This window comes from Oncorhynchus keta, chromosome 7 (assembly GCF_023373465.1).
Source record: "Oncorhynchus keta strain PuntledgeMale-10-30-2019 chromosome 7, Oket_V2, whole genome shotgun sequence".
NCBI lineage: Eukaryota > Metazoa > Chordata > Actinopteri > Salmoniformes > Salmonidae > Oncorhynchus > Oncorhynchus keta.
In genome coordinates this window covers 38,465,591-38,483,948 of record NC_068427.1, presented here as the reverse complement: position 1 = coordinate 38,483,948, position 18,358 = coordinate 38,465,591, and the positions used below count along the sequence as shown (strand labels likewise).

General features: G+C 45.8%; 1 protein-coding gene and 1 long non-coding RNA gene across 12 annotated transcripts in view; both read left to right on the top strand.

Moving 5' to 3' along the window:
- The window catches only part of LOC118386425 (diacylglycerol kinase beta-like), a 171,169-nt gene that overhangs the window by 151,780 nt on the left and 1,031 nt on the right, over nucleotides 1–18,358 (top strand). For 4 of the 5 annotated variants that reach the window (XM_052522797.1, XM_052522799.1, XM_052522796.1 and 1 more), the window contains 3 exons: nucleotides 10,469–10,589; nucleotides 13,554–13,614; nucleotides 14,065–18,358. The exon at nucleotides 14,065–18,358 is cut by the window's right edge and continues 1,031 nt beyond it. In XM_052522797.1, the coding sequence (XP_052378757.1) occupies nucleotides 10,469–10,589; nucleotides 13,554–13,614; nucleotides 14,065–14,163 (281 nt within the window). In that variant the 3' untranslated portion in view covers nucleotides 14,164–18,358. The remainder of the gene's footprint in view (nucleotides 1–10,468; nucleotides 10,590–13,553; nucleotides 13,615–14,064) is intronic. The other variant, XM_052522800.1, reaches the window with a different exon arrangement.
- LOC127931149 (uncharacterized) lies at nucleotides 7,467–9,381 on the top strand. Of its 7 annotated transcripts, XR_008139935.1 has the most exons (6): nucleotides 7,467–7,582; nucleotides 7,625–7,834; nucleotides 8,045–8,086; nucleotides 8,129–8,212; nucleotides 8,255–8,506; nucleotides 8,688–9,381. It is a non-coding gene; the product is annotated as an uncharacterized LOC127931149 (long non-coding RNA). The 7 variants fall into 7 exon arrangements; XR_008139936.1 differs by lacking the exon at nucleotides 7,625–7,834 and having other exon boundaries at nucleotides 8,003–8,086; XR_008139933.1 differs by lacking the exon at nucleotides 7,625–7,834 and having other exon boundaries at nucleotides 7,919–8,086.

Here is an 18,358-nt window from a genome sequence, read left to right as displayed (position 1 = left end):
CCGTCATTTACAAAACTACACTGAATGGCCCAAGGCAGGAGCTTATAGTAATTAACTGAAATGTGTTAGATATCTCAATTGGTCCAAGGTGAGGCGACATGTTTACCGTTGCCTTGTTTGTGTTGTGGTTTGTGAAGTATGCCATTGGAGTTGTATTTCATCCATAACATCTTAGCGTTGGTGATGTCCCACCTGCATTTTTGACTCCTGAACACTGCAACAGTGAACACATCCATGGCTCCTTATACTAACCTAACCACCATCTGGCATCCTTGGCCCTTTTCTGGTCTCTGAAAGATCAATATCATTAAATGTCAAGCAGTGTTTGTTTGCCTCTGGCACACTGATTAACAGTGCTTTTAAGCTGTCCAGTCATGATGTACCTTTAAAGGATCTGCCTTGCTTGCTATTTGCTTCACGCTCACAGCCTTGTGTGTTTATGCCTAATTGTTTTGCATGAGCGTCTGTTTGTGTGTGTGAGGATGTGGGTGTGGGGAGTTTTGTGTGTTTTCTGGGTACATGCAATTTATGGTTATTGCCATTTACTCTGCAGCACTGTGTTTGCTTGAATTTATTTTGCATGAATGTATGTGTGTGTGTGTGTGTGTGTGTGTGTGTGTGTGTGTGTGTGTGTGTGTGTGTGTGTGTGTGTGTGTGTGTGTGTGTGTGTGTGTGTGTGTGTGTGTGTGTGTGTGTGTGTGTGTGTGTGTGTGTGTGTGTGCGTGCGTGTTTGGAACTACACACTACTTTTTTTTAGCAAAAATAAAATATGGGGAAAGTAGGCAAGAATTTCCTGTATTTTTCGGCATCAGACCTGCCTACTTGAAACATGGTTTATGGTGGACTTTGAGTGGTTCTGGACCGGTTCCGACTGACATGTTGGTGTACAAAGCGCTCTGTAAAACACTGTAAGGTCCCGTGCCTTATAACGCCACAAAGACCCATCTGTCTGCTCTCTGTTGCCACTTTCTCAGCAGAGAGAATGTGTCACATTTTCTGGTCCATCCAGACAAATAATCTATTTCCTCTTCCTCTGAGTGAGTGGCGTCATATGAACGGTGACAGTCTAGTGAGTCCAGACGTTGTGGTTTCATCTCACTGTGATATTCTCAGCCTGATTTAGAGCTCTCAACATTAAAACAATACAAAATAATGTCATAGAATTGAAAGAAGACTACAAAAAGGCTCAATAATTTCATGCTTAATTAAAGCTGAAGTTGTCACAAGTCTGAACGTACTGTATTTGAATGGCGTTTCTGTCGTCAGTTATATGAAATAGTGCCGATATAGTACTGTCACAAGTATGATCATATTTATTTTACAGTTATTAGACGTGAAAAGTTATAACAAGTAATTTATCATTTGATTATCGCTATATTCAGAAAGCATTTCAGTCATTTCAAGCCCTATTGCCCCACTTTTGTTGAATAACTCACAAAATTCTATATTATTTGTCATATTTCCATAATATTTGTACACTGTACTTCACCTTGTGTCCTCAAAAGTGAGAACACCTCAGCGATTTATTTATTTTTTAAATTACCAGAAATGTGAGTTCCAGAACTTTCTAAAACTATGCAACATTACCAGTTATTGTTTATGGACATTTCATGAAAATGAGTTAAGTTTGGGTATGTCTAGTCAGGCGGAAATCAAAATTTTGCCCTATCAATAGTCTAAATTACACATCATCACTCCAGAGTGATCTGTTCATTCAATTTGTAATCTATGACATTTGTGATTTAGATCATTTTTGAAAAAGTAGTTTGGATGTAGTGATCTACTATTTCAAAGTAACTTCAGTTAAGTAATCTACACTGAGTGTACAAAACATTAGGAACACCTTCCTAATATTGAGTTGCACCCTCTTTTGCCCTCAGAACAGCCTCAGTTCGTTGGGGCATGGACTCTACAAGGTGTTGAAAGCATTCCACAGGGACGCTGGCCCATGTTGACTCAGTTGTGTCAAGTTGGCTGGATGTCCTTTGGGTGGTGGACCATTCTTTATTGTTCTAGATAACGCCTTTTTTTCTAAGAGTCAAGCCAGCTCGAGTAACAAAGCAAGGAAGGATAGTGGTGACAATGTAAAATACTGTCTCAGTCTGTAGTCAGGGGTTAGTTACTGCTACTGCTGTTGGTGACGAGGAAATTGATAATGGTCAGATGGTCAGAGGAGGGGAGGTACTGAAGGGTCCTTTAGTGACCGGGACAGGGGTAGAAAGCACCCCTGTTACCACCCTCCCCCCAACTCCAACTCTCTCTCTATATATATAGCTATCGCCCTCTCTCTCTGTCTGTGTGTGTGTGTTGTAGAGCTGTACCATTTGCAGGTTAAATCCGGGCCAGGTTCCAACAACCTCTCCCTTCAGGAGTCCTCTCCACCCTCCCTCCCCCTTAACACATTCTGGTTAGAGTCACACCCTGGCCGTAGTGTGGGCTATTTCAGGGCACTGCCATCCAGGAACAGGTCATTGTTTTTACTCTCACACAGCTAAAACAGAATGGTTTACTTTTTATTTCCCCCTGTGTTGTTTGCGATGACAGAAATAGACTAAACTATAATAAAATCAGTCACCCAGCGAGGATTGTGGGAAGAGCTATGGCATCCTGGCACATACTTTCAACTGTCAAGAACGTCTGGTTCAATAAGCCAATCTTTCCTATGGGAGTATATGAGAAACTTTGTAAATGTCCCTTATATCTGAAGAGTTGGATGGTCAACCAGGTTTTTTTCCCATGAGAACTGTCATGAGAAATGAAAGTGTTGTTTCTGAATAGCATAAGAACAAAAATTCTGAGCATTTTGACAAGTTCTGCATAAAGCGTTAGAGAGTGTGAATATTCTTATGTTAAAAAGCATGTGTTACGTGAACACAAACTGTCTAAATATACTGTATGTGAGAAAGGACAGAGAGGAGTTAATAATGATTATGTATCTGTCTCCATGGTAGCATTCCTCTGTACACTGTCAGTGGGCCAAGCAGGCCACACCCGCCCACACACCTTTACCATCCACTCACCTTCCCTTTACTGTAGTAACAGTTACACAGTGTCGTCTAGTTCCTCTTAACCATCTGTCCTTACTCCGGCCTCCTCTCCGGACTCCACTCCAGCTTCCTCTCCGGCTTCCCCTCTGGCCTCCTCTCCGGCCTCCATTCTGGCCTCCACTCTGGCCTCCTCCCCGGGTCTCCACTCCGATCTCCTCTCTGGCCTCCTCTACGACCTCCACTCTGGCCTCCTCTCCAGCCTCCACTCCGATCTCCTCTCTGGCCTCCTCTACGACCTCCACACTGGCCTCATCTCCAGCCTCCACTCCGACCTCCACTCTGGCCTCCTCTCCAGCCTCCACTCCGACCTCCACTCTGGCCTCCTCTCCAGCCTCCACTCCGATCTCCTCTCTGGCCTCCTCTCCGGCCTCCATTCTGGCCTCCACTCTGGCCTCCTCTCCAGCCTCCACTCCGACCTCCACTCTGGCCTCCTCTCCAGCCTCCACTCCGATCTCCTCTCTGGCCTCCTCTACGACCTCCACTCTGGCCTCCTCTCCAGCCTCCACTCCGATCTCCTCTCTGGCCTCCTCTCCGGGCTCCATTCCAGTTTCCACTCCGGCCACCCTGAAACATTGACAGTCGGACTGTGTCAGGAGCTAGGGGATGGAGGAAGGAAACACACCCTGGATTATAAATACATAACAGAGCAATTATTGGAACACATACTGCAGGTCGGGCTACTGTAGGGGGCAGTACTATCAAAGCAGTTGTGTATCAAAAAGATTCATTTAGAAAACTATTGAACTGGTATGGGAGAATAGCAGGACTGGTTGCCAAGGACTGACTACAAACATCAAACATTATTTTGTATGACTGCTATACCCGTCGTGTTTGTGTGACAGCCAATGGCACGGCAGGAGAGCCAATCCAGTTTGGCCAGCTACCCGCCATCCATCCCACAATGCACTGGGTGTCTGTGTTATGTAAGTGGCTGACCTGCTCTACTGTTAGTGATACTGGGTGGACATCTCTCTCTCTCTCTCTTTCTCTTTCTGTCATACATTTCTCAGGGACTATAGGGAGCTGTGGTCTAAAGTTACATAATACATAAAGTTACATAATACATATCAATATGTATTACAATATAACATTTTCAAACATTGCAATTCGTCTCAAAAGACTTCATATTCATTATTAGGCCATTTATATCCAGATAATCTGTATAGAGAAAGTTATAGTAGGTTGAATCACAGGAGGCTGGTGAGGGGAGGACGGCCCATAATAATGGCTGGAATGGATTTAATGGAATGGAATGAAACCACACTGATTCTCAATCAGCTACCCTGATCCTCAACACTGGGGCCCCTCAGGGGTGTGTACTTAGTCCCCTCCTGTACTCCCTGTTCACCCACGACTCCTTCACCATCATTAAGTGGTAGGCCTGATCACAGACAACGATGAGACAGCCTATAGGGAGGAGGTCAGAGAACAGGCAGTGTGGTTGCCAGGACAACAACCTCTCCCTCAATTTGAGCAAGACAAAGGAGCTGATCGTGGACTACAGTAAAAGGCGGGCCGAACAGGCCCCTATTAACATTGACGGTGCTGTAGTGGAGCAGGTTGAGAGATTCAAGTTCCTTGGTGTCCACGTCACCAATGAACTATCATGGTCCAAACACACCAAGACAGACGTGAAGAGGGTACAACAAAACCTTTTCCCCCTCGGGAGACTGAAAAGATTTGGCATGGGTCCCCAGATCTTCGAAAAGTTTAACAGCTGCACCATTGATAGTATCCTGACCAGTGTCATCATCGCCTTGTATGGCAACTGCTCAGCATCTGACCATAAGGCGCTACAGAGGGTAGTGCGTACAGCCCAGTACATCACTGGGGCCAACCTGCCAGCCATCCAGGACCAATATAATAAGGAGGAAAGTCATAGACTGTTTTCTCTACTACTGAACGGCAAGTGCCAAGTCTAAGACCAAAAGGCTCCTTAACAGCTTCTACCCCCAAGCCATAAGACTGCTGAACAATTCATGAAATGACCACTGGACTATTTACATTGATACCTCCCTCCGTTTGCTCTGTACTCTGCTGCTACTCGCAGTTTATTAGCTATGCATATTTTCTTAACTCTTCTTGAACTGCACTGTTGGTTAAGGGCTTGTAAGTAAGCATTTCATGTTAAGGTCTACACTCGTATTCGGCGCATGTGACAAATACAGGTTGATTTGAGTTATACCATTTCAGCCATTACTATGAGCCCAATCTCACAATTAATCATAGTGTCATTAGTCACGGTGTTATAATGCCACTTGTCACAGTGTTATAGTGTCACTAGTCATGGTGTTATAGTGTCACTAGTCGCCACTAATCCAGGGCTCTTCATGCCCAGTTTTCTCTTAATGGATCTCAATCCTATTATTCTTTCTGTGAAAAACTATATTGTTAGAGGCAGAGGATCCCTATGGGGCAGAGGATACCTATGAGGCCCTATTCCCTACGTAGTGCACTACTATTCCCTATGGGCCCTGGTCAAAAGTAGTGCACTATATAGGGAATAGGGTGCCATTTGGGACACACCCAGAGAGAGCTCTTCTCTCCCTTTCTGCTCATACACCTGTCTCTGTGTCTCTGTAGGTGTCACGACTTCCTCCGAAGTTGGTCCCTCTCCTTGTTCGTTCGGCGGTCGACGTCACCGGCTTTCTAGTCGCTACCGATCCATGTTTCATTTTTATTTGGCTTTGTCTTCATTATACACACCTGATTTCTATTACATTAATTATGTTCCTTATTTAACCTTCTGGCTTCCCTCTCTGTTTTGTGCTTTATTGTTTTTCATGTCGGACTCTACCTTTCTCCATTCACCAACACCTTCACAGTAGGAGCCTGTAAATGTCACGACTTCCGTCAAAGTTGGTCCCTCTCCTTGTTCGGGCGGTGTTCGGCGGTCGACGTCACCGACCTTCTAGCCATCGCTGATCCTCTTTTCATTTTCCATTGGTTTTGTCTTCCATCACACCTGGTTCCAATCCCATCAATTACATGTTGTGTATTTAACCGTCAGTTCCCCCTCATGTCCTTGTCAGTGATTGTTTTTTGTAAGTTCTTGTGCACGTCTGTCCTGCTGTGTATTTAACCGTCGGTTCCCCCTCATGTCCTTGTCCCATTGTTTGATTGTTCTGTTTTTCTGTCCTGGTTTGTTATTAAACTGCGTCCTTGTCAGTGATTGTTTATTGTAAGTTCTTGTGCACGTATCGGGTTATGGACCCATTATTTGATTGTTCTGTTTTTCTGTGTTTTTTTTGTTATTAAACTGCGCCGTTTGTACAGTATGTACAGTATGTACAGTATGTACAGTATACAGTATACAGTATGTACAGTATGTACAGTATGTACAGTATACAGTATGTACAGTATGTACAGTATACAGTATCTGAATGATACTCTGCTGCTCTATTGCTTTCTCCCCATATGTAATGTGTCAGTCTGTGGAGTCAGTATATCCACTTACTGTGTATTACCCTCAGTGATTTTGAATGTTTCCCCCATCACTCATCTGACATTTGCTGTAAAATTGTCAACTAAAATCTTGGAGTTTGAGTGACTCACTGACTAACTTATCTCTGTATAAACTTGAACAGCATCGAGCGTGAAGCACAAAATGAAAACATTCTTTAATTCCCTTCTTTTATGATCTATTCAGCTATACACCTGTTATGTTACGGGTCTGTTTGACCCGGTACAGTTAGTACAACAAACACAGAAAGCACAGTAATTAAAGGAGAATGTCTTCTTTCAGTTGTTCTTTTCCCTGGGTTGATAGGCAAAAAGTAATATATCTGTCCGATTGTTTGTGATCCAATGTCGTAAATTATCATTTGTCAAAACTCAGTTGTAGCTCAACTTCAGACCAGTGTTGCTCAGCCCCTGAGCGTCATAAGGAAATCCTATATATCTAATAGCTATGTGATTGGCATGGTCACACCATTCCTGTGTAGAAAGCAGCTTGTTTCTAGTACATTCTGTTTAAGAGTTAGAAAAGATCAAGTTCAAGAGTCAAATTGCGGGTCAAATTGACTTCAGATCAGTGTTGCTCAGCCTCTGAGCCTCACAGGGACATCATATATGTGATCATCATGGTTTCACCATCCTTGTGCAGAACGCAGCTTGTTTCTAGGATACACCATTCAAAAGCTATATAAACCAAGGTCAAGATCAAATTGCGGATCAAATTGATCCAGAACATCAAGGATGTCACTTTTCCTGTACCGGGTAGTGTGTTTTTTGTTATTTTGTATTATGTGCTTTACAAGTTTGAGACCCATTGCTAGGAGAGTAGACGAAGGGTCATGGTGAAAAAATTATGTAAAGTCATATATGATTGAATTCTAACAACAACAAAAATAGTTTGAAAAGGGAAGGTCACACACATGTGGTAGCCCAAGAGATTCTGGAAAGGGAAGGTCACACACATGTGGTAGCCCAAGAGATTTTGGAAAGGGAAGGTCACACACATGTGGTAGCCCAAGAGATTCTGGAAAGGGAAGGTCACACACATGTGGTAGCCCAAGAGATTCTGGAAAGGGAAGGTCACACACATGTGGTAGCCCAAGAGATTTTGGAAAGGGAAGGTCACACACATGTGGTAGCCCAAGAGATTCTGGAAAGGGAAGGTCACACACATGTGGTAGCCCAAGAGATTCTGGAAAGGGAAGGTCACACACATGTGGTAGCCCAAGAGATTCTGGAAAGGGAAGGTCACACACATGTGGTAGCCCAAGAGATTCTGGAAAGGGAAGGTCACACACATGTGGTAGCCCAAGAGATTCTGGAAAGGGAAGGTCACACACATGTGGTAGCCCAAGAGATTTTGGAAAGGGAAGGTCACACACATGTGGTAGCCCAAGAGATTATGGAAAGGGAAGGTCACACACATGTGGTAGCCCAAGAGATTCTGGAAAGGGAAGGTCACACACATGTGGTAGCCCAAGAGATTTTGGAAAGGGAAGGTCACACACATGTGGTAGCCCAAGAGATTCTGGAAAGGGAAGGTCACACACATGTGGTAGCCCAAGAGATTCTGGAAAGGGAAGGTCACACACATGTGGTAGCCCAATAGATTCTGGAAAGGGAAGGTCACACACATGTGGTAGCCCAAGAGATTCTGGAAAGGGAAGGTCACACACATGTGGTAGCCCAAGAGATTCTGGAAAGGGAAGGTCACACACATGTGGTAGCCCAAGAGATTTTGGAAAGGGAAGGTCACACACATGTGGTAGCCCAAGAGATTCTGGAAAGGGAAGGTCACACACATGTGGTAGCCCAAGAGATTCTGGAAAGGGAAGGTCACACACATGTGGTAGCCCAAGAGATTCTGGAAAGGGAAGGTCACACACATGTGGTAGCCCAAGAGATTCTGGAAAGGGAAGGTCACACACATGTGGTAGCCCAAGAGATTCTGGAAAGGGAAGGTCACACACATGTGGTAGCCCAAGAGATTTTGGAAAGGGAAGGTCACACACATGTGGTAGCCAAGAGATTCTGGAAAGGGAAGGTCACACACATGTGGTAGCCCAAGAGATTCTGGAAAGGGAAGGTCACACATATGTGGTAGCCCAAGAGATTCTGGAAAGGGTGGTAAGGTCAAAGGGAAGGTCACACATGTGGTAGCCCAAGAGATTCTGGAAAGGGAAGGTCACACACATGTGGTAGCCCAAGAGATTCTGGAAAGGGAAGGTCACACACATGTGGTAGCCCAAGAGATTCTGGAAAGGGAAGGTCACACACATGTGGTAGCCCAAGAGATTTTGGAAAGAGAATACATTAAGGAGAGATATGTAGCCATTGTAGTTTGGAGCTTTTAGTCACTTTAATCTCTCACAGACATTTCAAGGACTTAAGTGGAACTTTTTGCTGTACTAAAAGAAAACTAGTCATCTAATTTCCTTTGTGTGCCAATGGAAGTTGCTGAGGGGAGGACGGCCCACCTATTGCGCTCCAGCCATTACCATGAGCACGTCCTCCCCAATTAAGGTGCCACCAACCTCCTGTGTTGGGTAAATAACTAAGTGCTCACCACAAACATACAGACAGTTTAAAACAGATCCCTTGGCAAGCCAAGTCAGAAACAAAGCAGCCACGCAACCTTCCCGCCTTCCCACCTACACCAATGTAGAGAATCAGTGGGTGGCCCCACCAGTACTCAAACCTGGGTCCAGCAACTGTCAAGTCAACATCTTAGCCATTATGCCAGGTGGTCCCTACCTCTTAACCAGCTGAGCAGCACCTCAGAGCGGCTCACACTGACATACCTGATTAGCCGGGGATGAGAGAGAGAGAGAGAGAGAGAGAGAGAGAGAGAGAGAGAGAGAGAGAGAGAGAGAGAGAGAGAGAGAGAGAGAGAGAGAGAGAGAGAGAGAGAGATGCATTTCCTGACAAAAAGTGAAAAATATAAAACAATTAGAGAGTGTCATTTCCCCAAATTTGAAACCCTTATTAAAGGTAAGAGTAAGCTACCCGTTCTGTTGGGAGAGGACGCAGAGAGCTGTAGGTTGGCAGCGCACTACATTGCTGCCTGCCATAAGTTGAGGAACATGTACTCCATTGTATGCTTATTGTTATTGTTCAATGTATGGTTATTTTGATCTTGTTAATTGCTGTTACTGCTGTCCCGTTGACAATTTTTTTTCATATTGTAAATATGTACATTGTTACGTCATTCAGAGAGAGAGAGAGAGAGAGAGAGAGAGATGAGATTTGAGGGTACAAAGTAGAGGAAGAAAATATGTCTGAATGGTTGAAAAATCTATTTAAATTGTATGTGGACATTCAATTTCCTGGGTTCTTTACAGTGATGTAGTGAAGAGTATACGCAGGTATACTGGCTTTTCCCCCCATTCGGCATTGTGTTTACTCATTTCTTAATCCAAACTGATGCGTATCAAAGTAGTAGTGGAGATATTCGGCGCATCAATTATGTCACATAGAGAAATGATGCACAAAGTCGCCTACAACGCGAAGCACGTGAAATAACTGGCTTATCCAAACTCATGTGAATAACTGCAAAATGTTACATTTAAAACCAGCCAATAACAAAATAATATGTAGGAGAACAGCGGCTGAAATGGCTCTGATTGGCTGGTCATTTAGAACGTTAATTTGCTTCGATCATAGATTTTCTTTCTTGGTGGCTCCTTGGCTATTTGCTTTATAAAGGCATTCATAATATCCTTTAGCTTTTATCTCACGTTTTGGAACAAAACTATATAACGCTGTGTTTTCTTTAAACCAGAGGATGAATAAAAATAATTGCCACAATCAAAATGTTCTACGATGTGTCCTGTCTTTAGCTGTTCTAGCACCCTACTAAATCTCTTTAAAACTCGTCAATGCGCTCTACCATTTCCTTTTTGTATGTTCTTTCTCTGCTGAGACAGTATTAACTGATGACTTTCGCTCTCTCTCTCTCTCTAAAGACCTGAGTGACCAGTTGCTAGAGGTGGTGGGTCTGGAGGGCGCCATGGAGATGGGGAAGATCTACTCAGGCCTGAAGAGTGCAGGTCGCAGACTGGCTCAATGTGCTAACGTTACCATCAGGTCAGGGTCCTTACTGTTATCCCCTCTGTCCCTCCGTTCATTCCTTCATCCATCCCTCCAACCATTCATCCAACCATCGCTCGCTCCCTCCCTCCACCACCCATTCCTTTCTGTCTATGTCGCCAAAACCAGAGTTGAGTCCTGTAGACAGAGGTGTCTCCTGATCCCTTCTCTTCCTCACTCCATGAGCCCCTGACTGTGTCCAGTAAACCGGAGCTTTGGCCAGCTGACACACTCATTCATTACAGCCACAGAGAGACTGGCAATCATTGGCTGACAAATTAACCTTCTCACAGGCCTGAATGCACAGTCAAAGGCCAATTTGGATATGCCAACCAACCAGTCTGTTTTAGAAAAGTGGAATTAGTTCCCATGTTTTTGTTGCTCTAGCAAGACTCGCTCCATTAAACATCCACAGTAAGCCCAGTTACAGTACCGTTTACAGGGGACGCAGTCAAAGCTATCCCCTCACTTGTTTCACCATACCCTTAATATTTTCCAAAACCAGAATTAAAAGAGCATTCATCATAGTCATTCTCCCATACTGAGTTTCCCGGTGAGGTATGCATGAAAGGCTTAAACTAACTTTGTGGGTGAAGGGTGTGTGTGTGTGTGTGTGTGTGTGTGTGTGTGTGTGTGTGTGTGTGTGTGTGTGTGTGTGTGTGTGTGTGTGTGTGTGTGTGTGTGTGTGTGTGTGTGTGTGTGTGTGTGTGTGTGTGTGTGTGTGTGTGTGTGTGTGTGTGTGTGTGTGTGTGTGTGTGTGTGAGTGAAAGAGCGAGAGAGTTAGTTTAGAGACTGGGGTCCTGAGAGGGCCTGTCTGGGAACAGGACTCGTGGGAACAAAGACATCAGTGTTTGGCTCTGGTCCTGCTGTGGGAGGGGTGAGATGGACAGTGTGTATGGGAATCTCTGGTCCTGCTGTGGGAGGGGTGAGATGGACAGTGTGTATGGGAATCTCTGGTCCTGCTGTGGGAGGGGTGAGATGGACAGTGTGTATGGGAATCTCTGGTCCTGCTGTGGGAGGGGTGAGATGGACAGTGTGTATGGGAATCTCTGGTCCTGCTGTGGGAGGGGTGAGATGGACAGTGTGTATGGGAATCTCTGGTCCTGCTGTGGGAGGGGTGAGATGGACAGTGTGTATGGGAATCTCTGGTCCTGCTGTGGGAGGGGTGAGATGGACAGTGTGTATGGGAATCTCTGGTCCTGCTGTGGGAGGGGTGAGATGGACTGTGTGTATGGGAATCTCTGGTCCTGCTGTGGGAGGGGTGAGATGGACAGTGTGTATGGGAATCTCTGGTCCTGCTGTGGGAGGGGTGAGATGGACTGTGTGTATGGAAATATCTGGTCCTGAGATGGGAGGGATGAGATGGACAGTGTGTATGGGAATCTCTGGTCCTGAGATGGGAGGGATGGGATGGACTGTGTGTATGGGAATCTTTGGTCCTGGGTTGGGAAGGATGGGATGGACTGTGTGTATGGGAATCACTGGTCCTGAGATGGGAGGGATGGGATGGACTGTGTGTATGGGAATCTCTGGTCCTGCTGTGGGAGGGGAGATGGAGATGGAATCTCTGGTCCTGCTGTGGGAGGGGTGTGGACAGTGTGTATGGGAATCTCTGGTCCTGCTGTGGGAGGGGTGAGATGGACAGTGTGTATGGGAATCTCTGGTCCTGGTCCTGGTCTGTGGGAGGGGTGAGATGGACAGTGTGTATGGGAATCTCTGGTCCTGCTGTGGGAGGGTGAGATGGACAGTGTGTATGGGAATCTCTGGTCCTGCTGTGGGAGGGGTGAGATGGACAGTGTGTAAATCTCTGGTCCTGCTGTGGGAGGGGTGAGATGGACAGTGTGTATGGGAATCTCTGGTCCTGCTGTGGGAGGGGTGAGATGGACTGTGTGTATGGGAATCTCTGGTCCTGCTGTGGGAGGGGTGAGATGGACAGTGTGTATGGGAATCTCTGGTCCTGCTGTGGGAGGGGTGAGATGGACAGTGTGTATGGGAATCTCTGGTCCTGCTGTGGGAGGGGTGGGAAGTGTGTATGGGAATCTCTGGTCCTGCTGTGGGAGGGGTGAGATGGACAGTGTGTATGGGAATCTCTGGTCCTGCTGTGGGAGGGGTGAGATGGACAGTGTGTATGGGAATCTCTGGTCCTGCTGTGGGAGGGGTGAGATGGACAGTGTGTATGGGGAATCTCTGGTCCTGCTGTGGGAGGGTGAGATGGACTGTGTGTATGGGAATCTCTGGTCCTGCTGTGGGAGGGGTGAGATGGACAGTGTGTATGGGAATCTCTGGTCCTGCTGTGGGAGGGTGAGATGGACAGTGTGTATGGGAATCTCTGGTCCTGCTGTGGGAGGGGTGAGATGGACAGTGTGTATGGGAATCTCTGGTCCTGCTGTGGGAGGGGAGATGGACAGTGTGTATGGGAATCTCTGGTCCTGCTGTGGGAGGGATGGACTGATGGAATCTCTGGTCCTGCTGTGGGAGGGGTGAGATGGACAGTGTATGGGAATCTCTGGTCCTGCTGTGGGAGGGGTGATGGGAGGGATGGGATGGATGGACAGTGTGTATGGGAATCTCTGGTCCTGAGATGGGAGGGATGAGATGGACTGTGTGTATGGGAATCTTTGGTCCTGGGATGGGAGGGATGGGATGGACTGTGTGTATGGGAATCTCTGGTCCTGAGATGGGAGGGATGGGATGGACTGTGTGTATGGGAATCTCTGGTCCTGGAATGGGAGGGATGGGATGGACTGTGTGTATGGGAATCTCTGGTCCTGGAATGGGAGGGATGGGATGGACTGTGTGTATGGGAATCTCTGGTCCTGGAATGGGAGGGATGGGATGGACTGTGTGTGATCTGATTCTTGACACTCTATCTCTATACTCTATCCCCTACCCCTCTCTCTTTCTCTCTCTCTCTCTCTCTGTGTCTCTCTCCTCTTTGTCTCTTGCGCTCTCTCTCCACAGGACGTCCAGGCTGCTGCCCATGCAGATCGATGGGGAACCTTGGATGCAGCCCCCATGTACGGTGAGAGAGACCCACCACACAAACTAACCTCACGTTACACCTCCACCTTCCTCTCTTCCTGCTTCCTATGCCTTTTCAATCTCAGCGCCTCATCCTCCTATATGCAGTAGGACCTGGGGGGTGAGACTGAGCTGAGGCGCTGTGTACTGTCCTTTATTGGTTATTTGGATTTCAAGGTCAGATACTTGATCTGAAAAGTGACACTTCAATCTGCTGGGTAGCATTAAAACCTTGCTATTTCTTAAGCAGGACAGTGAAATAGTGAAATAACACTGTGTATCTGGTAAATATGTCAAGTATTTAGAAGTAGAAAAGAAAGTGCAGACTTCTGGACACTTGCCATGTCCTCCTACAGATGAAAAGTGGTGGTTTTGATGATAAAACATGGATATTCTAAAGCAAACTTCCATTGCTGAATATCTTTTTATATTGTCCCTCCTCACCTTACAGATCAAGATCACACATAAGAACCAGGTTCCCATGCTACTGGGCCCTCCTCAGAAGACCCCCTTCTTCTTCTTCAAGAGACGCAGCAGGAGTCGGGACTGAGTGAGGAGGACACTTCAAACTCCCCCATCTTCACACAAACACAACCCCTCGGCCCCTCCAACACAAACTGATGACTGGACTGGTGAACTGTTCCCCATGGAGGAACTGGACCTTGGGAGAGGAGAGGAGGAGAGGAGGTGTGGAGGGGATCAAAAGGAAAACAACTCCATAGACATTGCCCCTTGGACCTATGCACTTCAGAATGAACCAACTTTTTCTCAGTGTAATGACCACTTCCTGTGTGTCCATGTTCTAGCTTCTAGAACTTCCTGTTGACTTTGAACTCTGACCCTGCCACTGGCCCACTAGCTCAGTTAACCCAGGCTCCAGACCCAGCTTCAGCCAAACCCACCAGTACTGACACACTGCCTTGGCAAAACACAGTCCCATCCAACATATAGGTTCATTTAGGGATACTGCCATGATCCTGGAGGGATAAAGAAAGATGGAGGGATAAAGAAACACATAAAGAGAGAGAGAGAAACAGAAGTGGGATAGAAGGAGAGACAGACAGGAAGAAAAGAAAAGAGTAGAAGAGAAGGAGTGAGGGATGGAATGATCAATACAGCAGATGAAAGTAAGGTGTGTGTGTGTGTGTGTGTGTGTGTGTGTGTGTGTGTGTGTGTGTGTGTGTGTGTGTGTGTGTGTGTGTGTGTGTGTGTGTGTGTGTGTGTGTGTGTGTGTGTGTGTGTGTGTGTGTGTGTGTGTGTGTGTGTGTGTGTGTGTGTGTGTGTGTGTAAGTGCTCTCCTCTCTTTGAGGAACCCGTTGAATAATGAATCAGAGCTTGTAGAGTATTCACTCCAGTGTCTTTCCACGACGCCAGAACACTGCACTCTGCCTGAGACATGAAACAGAAAGAGGGCCTCTATAATTGACTGCTTTGTTTATGCTTGACGGTGACAACAGGGCAGAATCCACAGAAACAGTGGCCTGGGAAGCATGGGAAACTCAAACTAACATGTAGGGATTTTTCCCCCCCATCATCTTGGCCCACAACAAGCATATTTAGACTAGAATTTGAAGAATATCAATGGCGTCAGGCTTTGGGGGAAAGGGAAGTCGAAGTGTTTTTATCTCACCATCTTCACTAAGTTACTCAGGGCCATTGTTCTGTCCAGACGGATTCGTGGAACAGAACTCAGTGTAGAGGGGAGACAGGGTAGAGGGGACCTGACTTCCCTATTACTGTAGAGACAGAGATCACTGAGAGCAGAGATGAGCCCTGTGTCCCGACCAGAAAAGCCCAGTAGGACAGCATTAGGAACAGAGCCCAGTGTAGAGGGAGAGGAGACTGAAGGAGGTATGTTAGGTCCTTACTGTAATGTGTTAGGACAGCTATAGATTGAATCAACAAGCCTCACCCAGCAACAGATGTCCCAGAGGACACTTTTAGAGGGTTAGAGATTGAAATGGATCCAGCTAGCTAGAGATAGAATAACAGCCTGAATGCCCCAGGCCTGAGGGGTCTGATTTACCATAGCTTGGACTGGACCTAAATTTAACCTGCTATTTCAGGAGGATCTACACTGTGAAGCACTATTCCTAATTACGGTGTGAAAACATCAGCTCGCTGTCCAAGAGTGCAAAACCCAGGGGCCTGACTGAAAATGGTGGGTGTAATTCCATTCATGTTTGTTGCTGGACCGTACCATTCAGGCAACAGGAAGATATGTTATCAATTAAAATGTGCTGAACTGAAAATCACTCTTAAAATCAAACCGAATGGCAAGAGCTGAACAGGCAAGACACCAGTGAGGCAGAGATAGCGTGGCAGCTACTACGATATACCCTTATAGTACTGTCCCAACAATAGTAGCCAACTATATATGTGCAGACACAGTATTTATATATTGTGGAAATAGGTGTGGTGCACATTAATGTTTTTTTTAATGATATATTATTAGTGTAGAGTTTGAAACTATAGATGAGCACATATAGATCAGTGTTCTTTAGTAGGTCACTTCAATGACTCAGTCTGGGGCTGATAAACAAAACATCCCCTCTGGCACCATAGCACCCTCGTACCCTAGGATTTATTTTATTTTGTTTTTTATTTAACCTTTATTTAAACTAGGCAAGTCAGTTAAGAACAAATTCTTATTTACAATGACGGCCTACCCCAGCCAAACACTGGACCAATTGTGCACCGCTCTATGTAGGATGTAAGGGTTAGGGTGCATGGCACAGGGGGGTGAGAGTGAAGTGAGCCAGCATGCAACACTGAGTGTTTGTCCCAAATGGCACCCTATTCCCTATTCAGTGCACTACTTTTGACCGGCGTAAATCACAAACTGTCATTGTATGCGGGTGAACTTCTGTTGTTTACTTCGAACCCTCACAGTACAGTCCCCACGGTTATAGATACATGGGATATGAATTCGGCAAGATCTCTGGTTACAAGCCAAACCTGAACAAGTGAATGACACAGTATGTCGTGCAATTTTGATGGAATTCCCTTTAAAATGACCAAGGGCCACTTCATCTACATTGGCATAAAAATGACCATCAGCTACAATGACTTGCTCAGGTTCAACTTCAAACCACTACGAGAACTTACCAAACAAGACATTTCACCATTGTCCACGCTGCCAATCTCCCTCGCAGGCCGCATTCATTGACCCCATAGGGCTCTGGTCAAAAGTAGTGCACTGATATAGGGAATAGGGTGCCATTAGGACTGACCCTGAGCTCCGCTTACGGGGCGAGGCTTTGATGTCTTCGGCCCTAGATCCCTTTAAAACCACACTGAGCCGGGACTATCACGTCCAGGACCCACTAAAACAGAGCCACATGTCCAATGACCATGGAGTAGAAGTAAAACAGTCCCAAATGGCACCCTAGTCCTTATATAGTGCACTACTTTGGACCAGAACCCTATCAAAAGTATTGCACTATATAGGAATAGGGTGCCATTTGAGACGTAGACTTTATCTCTATGGACCACAGGGTCTGTCTGACCCTGCAACACCTCTAACCAGTACATACAGGCAACATTTCAATGACCACATCACCTCTACTATCATAACATAGAATTGTCGGCCAATGGTCATTGGATATCTGGGCTCATTTTAGTCTTTATGGAGCCTGGATTGAGGCGACTCAGTGAGACGTGTGCATGTTTACATATCACTTTTCATTTACGGGAAATTATTTTCAATTTGAACTGTTATAATTATGTGTATATAGATATTTGTTTATATATTTTATCTGAAGTTACACCACCGCATGCCTGCTGAAACAAAGGAGACAAAGAAATGTCTGTCTGCTTGAGGAGAGACCACGCTGATTGTTGCAACCCCCTCCTTCAAGCTATGACCTGTCCTGCTGTCAGTTCACATTAGCTGTTCAACCCCCCCAATCTATCCATTGCTTAAAAACCCATGACCTTGTGTGTTTATTTGTTGTGTTTCCCCATTGGTAGCTAGCATAGCATGTTGGTAATTCTGTGCTAGAACAGGACAGTGTTGGTTTTGTCTTAGGTCAAAAGGAGAGAGACTTCCCAGGAGACATGTCTACTATGGCTGCCATTTTGCGACTCATCGTCAGAAGATGGAAGGGGGATGCGGACACGGAACTCAGAACTCTAACCTATCAGACTATTAATCCTCAATGTTTGTGTCACTCAGTCACCACTCATCTCCAATCAGAAAATTATCAATAGCCTTAACTAACAAACAAACACACACAAGGTGTCTCTAGTGCATTTTCTGCCAGGACACAACAACGACGGGACACTGACGAAGAAGAAGTTAGTAAAAAGAACAATGATAATGAACTCTGTCTCTGTTGCAATAACCCACTGCCATCACTAAAAAGCTGCCCGATCCATAACCATCACTGCCTATCGGGATGGGTCCCCTCCACCCACATCTAAGAAGATTAGGTTTAGCCCAGGTTGTCAACAACCACTGTTGAATGTGGCCTCTGACCATCATAGAAACACCAGGGAGGAATGGACTGAGGCCATGCATTATCATGTTGACAGACAGTGGTTGCATCCTAAATGGCATCCTATTCCCAATTAAGTGCACTACTTTTGACCGGAGCACTTTGTGGGCCCTGGTCAAAAGTAGTGGACTATAGGGAATAGGGTGCCATTTGAGTCACCCTCCATGTTGCAGCAGGGATTTCTATGTACTGCACCTCAGCCACTGTTATAGCCATAAGTATGTGTCTGTGTCCATGTACATGGTG